At 46.1% G+C, this 11,151-nt stretch overlaps 1 protein-coding gene across 2 annotated transcripts in view; it reads right to left on the reverse strand.

Annotated features, from left to right (window-relative positions):
• Positions 1 to 2,092: 2,092 nt before the first annotated feature.
• wnt7bb (wingless-type MMTV integration site family, member 7Bb) overlaps positions 2,093 to 11,151 on the reverse strand; it is a 30,316-nt gene continuing 21,257 nt past the window's right edge. For both annotated transcript variants that reach the window (XM_030366916.1, XM_030366915.1), the window contains exons 3-4: positions 6,577 to 6,848; positions 2,093 to 2,610 (exon numbers count right to left, since the gene is read on the reverse strand). In XM_030366916.1, the coding sequence (XP_030222776.1) occupies positions 2,131 to 2,610; positions 6,577 to 6,848 (752 nt within the window). In that variant the 3' untranslated portion in view covers positions 2,093 to 2,130. The remainder of the gene's footprint in view (positions 2,611 to 6,576; positions 6,849 to 11,151) is intronic.

Below are 11,151 nucleotides of genomic sequence, written 5' to 3' on the forward strand. Positions count from 1 at the left end.
AACAATGCCACAAGAAGAATGTTATCGTAATAAATTATATTTTGGGAAAGTTTTGTGGTTCGCTAATACTCGTCGATAGTCATGCACAGGTCGATACAAATTATCGACCTGTGTATGACAAATTAGCGCATTCGATTTGCTTGTTTATGCCTAATCTCTTGTAATCTATGTCACAGGGTTACAATAAGTATTTTGCATCACATAATTGCACGTTTTTTACTGCTAAAACTAAAGAACAAAAGATAAGTTATTAAATGTTTTATTCATAGAGAACCCAGTACAAAGATAGAATATCCTGTTATAAACCCTGAACCTCAACATTCAACCAGCGTGTACATGTGACGTTTGAACGTGGCCATAACCACAAGGGGTTTTGTCTGAAACTAGAATAACCATAGAGCATATTGTGCATTGATAATATCACCTAGAAGGCAGTTTTAGCATTTTATGAATTTGGTTAAAGGACATGCTAAGAAAGTGGAAATCATTTAGCCGGGTCAGAATAAGCTCCTTTAACATGTCCATTCACGGAAAGCAAAGTTATTTACATTGACATTTCATAATCATTTTTGATAAAGCTTTGAAAGCAGATATATACCTACCAGGATAATTTGTCATTCAACAGTTAAATTATGAATGAATTTTTAGTAAAGAAACGCCACTCATTGCGGCTATTTGTATGAGGTCTTACTAAGTGGACTTAGCAGATATTTCTTATCTACACTGCAGAATACCCCAACACGTTCTGATTGGCCAATCCTGGGGAAGGCTTGGACCAGATCGAGATAGCTTTCACTACCGCAAGCAGTCAACATTTGAGCAATGAGGTTTATGGAAACTGGGTCAAATGGGATTTTATTGATGTTGCACGAGTTGTATCTGAATCAAAATAGTCAGCACAGCATTTGACAACACATCCAGCAACATGCCAATATCAATGAGGAAAGACGTCAGCTGTCACAAAAAGAGCTTTGTTGCTATGGTCTATTTCTCGAAAAAGGCATACGTGTCCAAACAGACATGAAAGTTGGGTGGATAGAGGGCTGCAAACAAAAGCTATCCTACAGTGAAACTGAACCAATAGTGATTGAATGAGAATACACGGTTATGTTTCCGTCAATACAATGGTGCCATTTTGTTTAAGGGAATTGTTTTCTGGGGGGGTATGGGGGGACATTTTCTAATAGACACATGTCTTCAGTCAAAATTCTAAAAAGTATATTTTTTACACTTAGTACAAAAAAAGACATCTCTACCCGTTAGTGCTTTGTTTTTTTCTTAAGATACTATAACATAAATAAACAATTTATTTTCAGTGTTCAAACAGACAGTTGCAGTGTGACTGGAAAGCTAACATACTCCTCCATGTTCCAGTTGCCAACAGAGGCCCCTTAACAAAGAGAAATCTGCACTCATCTTTTGGCGTGCCTTACGGCAGCATACTTTGCAGAGTGTTGTTCTTCATCTCTCCACCACCACCCTCCAACAGCAGGCCCCGTCAGTCTCGGAGCCTCTACAATATTCACTTGTGTTCACCCTTAGTCGAAAAATAAGTCAAAAACTCGGAACAGTTTTCAATAATAATAAAAATAAAAACGACTTCAGGGCATGTCTCTTGGTTGCACCCCTCCACAGTTGCAGTTCAATTTTTAACCACCACTCAGGTCGCTGTCCTTTTTCATAAAAAAAAATCTATGCAAGACTCTCTCTCTCTCGCTCTCTCTCTCTCTCTCTCTCATAAAAGTTCAATTCTCAGAGTGCAAAGCACAGTCTCCGTCAAAGGTGTCACTCACTTCCTGTAGTTCCAACTTCACCATGGATACGGCAGTATGCAAGCACACGCTCCTGTGTCAGTGAAGTTCAGGGGGGAAAATCAACTACCGATAGTTAGCCGTCACTTTCCTAAAATGTCAAGATTCTGCTGTGCAAAACGATGCGAATGAAGAGCTGATAATAGTCCATTCATCTCAAAAACTGCCGCCTTTTAAACAGCGCCCGCTAGGCTCCTCCTCTTCCTGCTTGCCCCATGCCCCCCCCCCCCCCCCCCCACCTCGTGTCCTCCCCCTGTCCAATCCAGTCACTCGCTCCGGTCCGCCGATCGCCCCGCCCCCCCCCCCCGTCGGCCGCCGCTCATTTGCAGGTAAACACCTCCGTCCGTTCGCTGCACGTGTTGCACTTGACGAAGCAGCACCACTGGAACTTGCAGTTGCACTGCCACACCTTGGTGTACTGGTGGGTGTTGTAGCCGCGCCCGCAACACATGAGGTCGCAGCCGTCCGTGTGCTGCGACGTGCGGTTGCACAGGCGGCCCTGCGTGCCCACGCTGCCGGTGGCGGCGTCCTCCTCGCAGTAGTTGGGCGAGCGCTCGATGTACACCAGGTCCGTCTCCATGGGCTTGTGGTAGCCCTGGACCTGCTTGACCTTGAGGTGCGTGGGCTGCCGCAGTCGGCCCGCCCGCATCACCTCCACGTGCACCGCCTCGTTGTACTTGTCCTTCAGCACGTAGCCGATCTCCCGGAACTTGGGCAGCGTGGTCCAGCAGGTCTTGGTGGTGCAGGAGCCCGACACGCCGTGGCACTTGCACTCCAGCTTCATCCTCTCTTCTAGAACCTGGAGGAGGGGCAGGAAGGCGGGTTTGGGCGGGGAGGAGCGGGAAAAAAAACAAACTGGTTTAGAACTGGTGGGAGGATGGAATCAAGAGGGCTCCCTAAATAACAACAACAACAAGGTATGACAGTTTTTCGTGGCCGAAGCTTAGTATTCCGATCGATTATATTCCGAAACATATTTAACAATTATTCGCCAGGGCGAACGGAATAGTGGGGAATAGCCTATTAGGGTTATTTCCCACTATTCATGGAGCCTGGGTATATACTACACGTGAACACTCCAAAAAATTATGTTTTTGTTGGGATTCATTTGTAAAGAAACACTTACAAAGCAGGACATTTTTGCGATGAAAACAATATCCCAGAGTTTGAGATCTCAATCATGGGATATTGCCAATATTCCGAGATAGCGAACGAATCAAATTGCGCCATCTTAGGAGTTTCACGTGTAGCATATACTAATGACAGATATCACACACATAGAATATGGCTCCTTCCATTTTATACCTAAGCAACATACAGAAATGTTGGCAAGACACATTACCCTTTCTGTTCACCATATGTTTCAGCCCACTGACATGTTTTTCTTTGTGAAACATATGTGTGAATTACTTCACTCTCCACACCTTTCTTTATCCTGTCAAAACTGTATAAGAGCTGCATCACACAGTTTCTCACCGGTTTGTTTTCTCTGCAACCATACAGTATACATTCAGGGGAGGACGTCTTGAGAGCGCGGCTGACATATTTATTTGGATTCAACATTGGTTTTATAAACAAATAACTCCATTTTAGGAGAATGTGATTGCAGAGTGCCGTTGTAACGTTGGCCACTGCAAGTGGAAACGGATCTGTAGATTATGACAGATGTTTTTTCAACAGCATGATAGAACTATGTTCCATCAATGAACTTTTTATATAAATTTGCGCAAATATTTGATTATTGTATTTTAACTATCATAGCGTTTGAGTATAATGGGATTTCTAAGAGGTGGACCAAAGGAAGTTTGTCCATTTCTCAAGCGAAAGGAGAGTCATAAATGTCAGCTTTATGTCAGGGAATAGTGGAAAATACATTTGCTGGTTAAAATCCTACCCTGTAATTCTCTCTACCTTCTCGGAAACCACATCAATTCAAGGGGAAAAGTAAATAGAGAATGGATGTAGCCATTGCACTTGATTTAAAAGCAGGCCAACGTGAGACGTGTTGCACATACACACTCCATTACATTTACTTAAAGACACATGTAATATCAATATAAAACAAGATACGGTATAACTATACGACTCTATATATGTTTCAATACATTTGTAACTAATGAGTTTGTCATGTTTGGCTCGGAAAATGAAGGCATACTGTTCATTTTTCTTTGAGGTTATCCCCAACATATGTCAAACTGGGAAGTGAGTCTGCCTAATCCTCCGGCATATGGGAAATATTGTGTGTTCTCCACAGCATTTAATGTGTCAACACACAGTCAATGCTCGCATCCAGGGACCTAATACTTAGAAAAAGCCTCAAAAAACACAAACTGTCTCCTTCCCAGTGAGCGGGCCATGGAACAGAGAGAAGTGGTGGTGAATGAGGTCGGATTAACACGTCTGAGATGATTCCTGAGTCCTTTAACCCAATTAGGAACCGTTGACTTGCTCGAAAAAAGGCGGGTGCATGTTTGTCGTTAAAGAGGAGATGTACACTTTGGTCGGTTGGCGGGGCATTTTTCCCGGCGCTGCCCTTTTTTTTCCTGGCACTCGACCTCGCCAGCGGGTCTCTAGTCGTCGCTTCTGTCGGGACACTCTTGACAGAGTGTACACAACGTACAAAGTTAATTTGCAAAAGTTAAAAACTTTTTTTTTACCGATCGAACCAATTTGAAACAGAACCAAAAAAACAAAAGCGGAGCAAAGAACACATAATCCCGAAGAAGGAAAAGCGCAAAACAACAACAGAGCCGAAAAGCTAGCTAATAAAGTCCCTCGCTATAAAAAGGAGGGCCTTGCCTCGGATGTTGATTCAGAAGGAGGATTTTGAAAAATGTATGGTGCAAAACCACAATGATGGCCACAGTAAGGTATTCGACATCCTGACGGATGCATGGAAACATTTACTTAAACCGTGTCCATCAAAGTCTCCAATCTTTTCCTCAATTACACCAATATGTCCCGATTCCCCTCACAAAAAGATCACTTGTCAAAAGCCAGGCCACTTCCCCAGATGAAAGAGGATGGAATGATTTACTAGGTGTTCCTTTACGATGACTGAACACAGTCACAGACACTCCTCTGAGTTCAATCCATGGTCCTTATCGACGAAAACCCTTTAAACCTTACTTGACTCAATGGCTTTTTGTTCGCTTTTCTTTTATCACAATATGAGAACATTTGCAAACAATATTGTCTGGTGAAATTCAAAACCGTGCCGAGTCCCTTCTGTCTTGATGCACTCATAAGCTCTGAATTTCACCCAATTATGAAAAACGAAGGCATCTGTGTGTCTGAAACCAGCGCATTTCATTGTTCTTTAAAACCATAGAAGTGTCCTTTTTTATAAGTCAGAGAAAAAAGAAAAAAGAACCAAACCCATAAGTACTTTCCGATTTACCACTAAGCTCTTCACGTATGTTTTTCATCAAGCAGGATACCATTAACATTGAAAGAACCAATGACCTCCCTTCCTCACACAGATTTACCCAGTTAAGGGCCACATTTCATTAACCCAAACTACTACTTATCCCCCTTTGGTGGCACATTGCCCCCAAATGAACACAACTTCTACCAGCTAGCGGGCGAGCTACGGTTCCGCTTGAGTATTACCCACAGGACCTGGCCAGCACTGATCTGTGTCTGCATGGAGCAACCCATAGAAATGAATGAGCCAGGGAGTTGACATCGCATCCTGTGTCAGGAGGCTAGAGTCTGTCCTGTTAACACTGCCATTATCAGCCTGCCTTCATCCGCTGAATGGCTCCAGTCAAATGGTAGTGATTTGTTTTGCTATGGCATAGAGAACTGCAATTATATCCTGGTGCTGTTGTTCCACCTCGTTATTCCGAGGCCTGGCATTGGAGGGTCAGGGTGGAGGGTGTGAAGCTGTGCTGGACCGACTCCATTTTGGATCCTGGCCAAGTTCTCTGGCGGTGGTTATTAATTACAGATATTTGTCTATGGATATTCATAGCTTTGATTTTTTTGTTTGTTTAAACACATTTAGTAGGCACTCTACACACTACAAATATTAATTAAGCAGGGAGAATCAGTATTATCAAAAGGGAGACTTTATGCCATGACACAAACCTAAAAAAATAAAAATAAAATAAAGTAAATTCAAACCACCTGCTTAGTTTACTACTATTTACCAACTGTATCCAAAGTATTGAATAGAAAAAAAACAATAAATGAGCAGGTAGGGGTGAGGCAGCTGATGCAGATTTACAGGGAGACACTGGGGATTGAACCAGCATCCTATGGCTGAAACTCAAACACCCTGAACACAAGACCATCCCGCACCCTTTACATGAACACAGCCTACCATAAACCCTATCTGTGAGGTAACAAAATAGGCTGCTAGCTGCCTCTAGGAACCCAGTGTTAGTTGCCTCTAGGGCCCAAGGTGTTCACTGCCTCAAGGGGCCCAGACATTAGCTGCCTCAAGAGGCCCAGTCACTAGCCTCCTCAAGAAGCCCAGTCACTAGCCTCCTCCAGGGGCCCAGTCACTAGCTTCCTCTAGGGGGCCAATCCGTTAGCTTCCTCCAGGGGCCCAGACGTTAGCTTTCTCAAGAGGCCCAGTCACTAGCTTCCTCCAGGGGCCCAGACGTTAGCTTCCTCAAGAGGCCCAGTCACTAGCTTCCCCCAGGGGCCCCGCCTGTGACCCGACAGCCCAGCCAGGAGCAACCACCCTGGGATAGCCTCGCGAGCTGCCAGTGGGGAAACGCTCCTAGAGCCACCGACACGGCGTGGATGTGTTTACCTTTCTCCCCGCCTCGTTGTTGTGCAGGTTCATGAGCCGGCGCTGCGTCTTCTTGATCTCGCGGGCGTCCACGAAGCGGCGGGAGAACTCGATGCCGTACTTGATGTCGGCCGAGCAGCCGCCCCACTTCCAGCCCTCCTCCTGGTTGTAGTAGCCCTGCTTCTCCCGGTCACAGCCGCACTGGCTCAGGTTGCCCTGGCTACAGGCCGCCGTGATGGCGTGGGCAACGCCCGCCGCCGTGATGGCGTAGGTGAACGCCGCTTCCCGACTGCCTGGTGAGAAAGGGGGGAGGTTCTGTTAGTGGTCAGACTCACGTTTTTTTTACCTTAAACGTGACATATTACACCACCAGGTTTGATTGGCCGTTACAAGCCGTTTGGAAAATCAGCCTCTTCTGACATCATAGGTGGGCGTGTCCACCTAGATGTGTGCTGGATAGGTGAGCAACGTTTGCTACAGTCCACTGGGTAGGCTGGTAGACTGATCTATCCATCTAGGTGGACGCGCCCTCTTGTGATGTCAGAAGAGGCAGATTTTCAAAACGGCTTGTAACGGCTAATCACACTCACACCTGGTGGTATAATATGTCACCTTTAAGTTTCTCCAACGACAAGTATCACGTTGTGACTTAGTTAGACGACAAGGATATGCAGCGTGGCATGGATAAATATTAAGCTTTTGTCTGAAGTAACAATTCCACATTTTCGACATTTTTGGACAGAACCGCGAAAAAATGTTTCTTGCCAACAACCGACCAAGGCGGAAAGCTATTTCACATCTTCCTTATAAAGGGGCCATCCGATACTGAAATTGATCCTCCGATGGCATCAAGGCCAAAAACCCAAAGCACCACCCCATCATCATCATTATCGTGCATTGCAGATAAGCCACAGCATATTTTCAACCCCCCCCCCCCCCCTCCTCCCACTTCCTCCTTGCTCCACCTGACTTAGCAATGCCGTCTCCCCGGCTCTGACCACAAAGTCCTTGGGCTCTGGACTTTTTTTTCTTGTGTGCAGTGCTTGGATTCCAGAGTGTGTGCTGGTCTAGGTGCTGTCCAAAGTGCTGAATTCATCTGGTGAGGGAGCACCTTGTGTGCACACTCACGAGGCCTCAAACCACTACAATGAAACGGAATGGAGGTCTACAGGTTCTCGCTGGCTTGGTGGGCAGCACTCTGCTTCGCTGAGGAACAGGGGGTGCGAGTTAGTTTGAGGGAGTCTGAATACTTGGATAAGTTGTGTGTGTGTGTGGCTAAAGGTGACACAAGCTTTTGCATACCTGCAAAAGCATCTCTTTCTTGTACACCGGTGACAAGTAATGTCATACATGCCAACGATGAAGACAAAATGTATTTAATCATTTCCAGAAAACAAATGCTTTCTGATCATTGCTATTAATTACCTGTACATGTGAAACCTTTGAGGCTCTTCAGAGAAATAAAGAGATTGAGGATTAAGTGACCTTAAAAAAAAAAGAGCCCAGGGGACTTTCCTCCATGGCTGTCCTCATACACAGGGAGTACGTCTAAAAAGGGCCAGTTTCTGGTCTAAAAAGGACTCTGGGCACTTACAAATCAGTTGTCTCCTCAACCGGCAGTAATGTCAGAGCACAAAATACAGAGCGCCATCCCAACCGAGTTTTGAAGGGCCTTTTACGTCATAAAGGGGACACTGTGTAGCCCCCTGGATGTGCATTGTGTAATGTACTTAGCCGGTCACAGCAGTCGTACACGGTCGGACCTCGGGAAGCATCATGCGCTGTACTGCACGGCTAAACTTGGTGATTTCTCGTGATTTGACATTCGCTCGGGGAAAAAAACAGGGAATCCCTTTTGTTTTTTGTCGCTTTCCCACAGGCGACATCGGTTTGACTCCCAATCTCATGAAAGTGAAATGATTCAAACCTTTTTTTTGTATGGCATTCGGAAATGGACGGGGTTGTGTAAGGGATTCAATATCATGCCATACCAAAGGTAAGGCAACAACACAGGATTAAATCCCCAAAGTTAACATGCAGAGAAATTGTTGAGACATTTTTCCAGCAAATTAGAAGCGACCCCATCGAAATCGTAGCGAAACAAAAGACCTAGCACAGACTGGAGGGATATATACAACGTCAACAGATCTCTCATATCCAACACAATATTATAACATTAGCGGTTTGCTTCCTTTCGGACATTGATCCGGATTGACGAGGATCCAACACTGATTACTTTCTTTGACCACGCTGCTATTTTCGTTTTCCATAGTGTCCGACCAGAGTAGCCATTGTTAGCCTGCTGGAGCGTCGTTGCGCCGTGCCCGATGGGGCCTTATGTTCCAGGCGTTGGGTTTTGCCTGAAAGGGGACTGACTCAGCCACCACTTGCTCCGCCGGTCAGCTACAGGGGCCGTGGGCCCCCGTCTGCCTGTGGTCTGCACCCCCGTTTTTAAACACACATAAACACACAGGGTTGTAAGTACACGTAAACACAAGCTGCACACACACACACACACACACACACACGGATCCGCACAGCTGGTAGAAGCCGCACACTCAAACACACACACATCCACACTCGGAGCCGGGGTCATGCACTGTTATGAAAACACAAAAACATTTATGCCTCTGCTTCCACCCGTATCTACACACACACACACAAACACACACACACACACACACACATGCACACACACAGTTGCACGCACACATACACACGTGTGCACCCAGATACACATAGACACATGCATGCAAACGCAAACACACACAAACAAACACGTAAAGGCCCAACCAAAATACTGTAGCAAAACCCAATTGCATGCCATGCACATGCACATATACAACCCATTGAAACACACACACACACACACACACACACACACACACACACACACACACACACACACACACACACACACACACACACACACACACACACACGCGCGCGCAAAAACTCACACATGCACACTGAGGACCATGACAAACTGGATTTCCCTGTAATGGTAAAAGTTTCCAGAAGAAGGGTGGTTCTCTGTGTCTCCCATGCATGCCTAAAATTGATGATGATTATGGGCCTTGTATTGGTTGTCACCCCGACCAGCTCCCCCCCTTGCTCTACCCCCTCCACCCTGCTGGCTTTGGCACCATGCTGGGCTCCGCTTGGCCAATAACAAGAAACCAATTACTTTACACCAGCGGAACTGTGGTGGCAGAGCCTTCCTGCTTTTCTAATTCGAGTGACGGAAGGCGTGTGGTACGACCCAGACGTACCACACATTGACATAAGCATTCGGTCATTCGGTCGTTTGCTGTCGTGCAAATCAAAATGGTGGTTCGGGCGTGATAATAACAAAAACACATAAACGGTTTACAATTGCAACCGAATGCATTGCACATTTCCCAGATACAGTTTATCGCAACAAAATGCACTCTAAATTCGAATCTACAGCTAAACACACTCTATTGACTGTCTTTAATGCAAACGTGCGTTAACTCCTGCCTAAGGACGCAAGCACATGTTGTAGCACATACTTGTAAAGCTGTTGCGGACATGTGCTTTGACCGCTGGCATGTCAATCAGCTGCTGTTGTGGAGGCACGCAAATAAAAATCGGACATCTCTTGCGACCCATGGATGCACGGTAGATACCGTCGTGCATTCATGTGCTTTAGTGACAGCACATGATCTGTCACTAGTGTGCATGCAAGCCAGCATCCTACTCACAGCGCCATGTTGTTGTTCTCACACCAAGATGCCACACAGAATGAGAGACAGAGAGAGACAGAGAGGGAGAGATAGAGATACAGAGGCTGCTAGCTGCCTCTAAGGGCCCAGCCCTTAATAGCCTCTCGGGGCCCAGAAACAAGCTGCCTTAAGGGCCCCAGTCACTAGCTTCCTCTAGTGACTTCCTCTAGCTAACGTATGGGGCCCAGACGTTAGCTGACAGTAGAGGTCCAAACACAAGCTGCCTTTAGAGGTCCAGTCACTAGGGTCAGCTCTAGGGGCCCAGGCGTTCGCTGCCTCTAGAGGCCCAGACATTAGCTGCCTTAAGAGGTCAGGTCGTCAGCATCCTACAGGGGCCCAGACGGTTACTTCCTTAAGAGGTCCCGTCACTAGCTTCCTCCAGGGGCCCGGCCTGTGTCCCGACAGCCCAGCCAGGAGCAACCACCCTTGGATAGCCGCGCGAGCTGCCAGTGGAAAATTGGAGTGACCAGAAAAACCTCAATGAACTTGGAGGAGTCCAGAGGAGAAGAATAGGAGGCCGAATATTAAACCAGATGTCTAATGGAGTTCAGTGGCAAGTGTCTGCCACGCAGTCCAAGGGCAGAGTTAGAGGGGTCGCAGAATGGACAAGCAGACAGAAGAACACAAAGAGGATCTCGTCTAGACTTTTTGTGCATTTGAACTCATGTTTTAATGAATCCTTATTTATTTTTTACTGTAATATCAGGTGAAATTGAGTGTACTGAGAGTGGCCAAAGTTATTCATTTCATAATGAAGACGATGACGAGGATGATGACGATGATGACGATGATCTAAAAGGGGTGTGGGGGGGGGGGGGAGGCCTTTGCTCACTCTCAATTCCCTCACATT

The sequence above is a fragment of the Gadus morhua genome, chromosome 9, assembly GCF_902167405.1.
Source record: "Gadus morhua chromosome 9, gadMor3.0, whole genome shotgun sequence".
NCBI lineage: Eukaryota > Metazoa > Chordata > Actinopteri > Gadiformes > Gadidae > Gadus > Gadus morhua.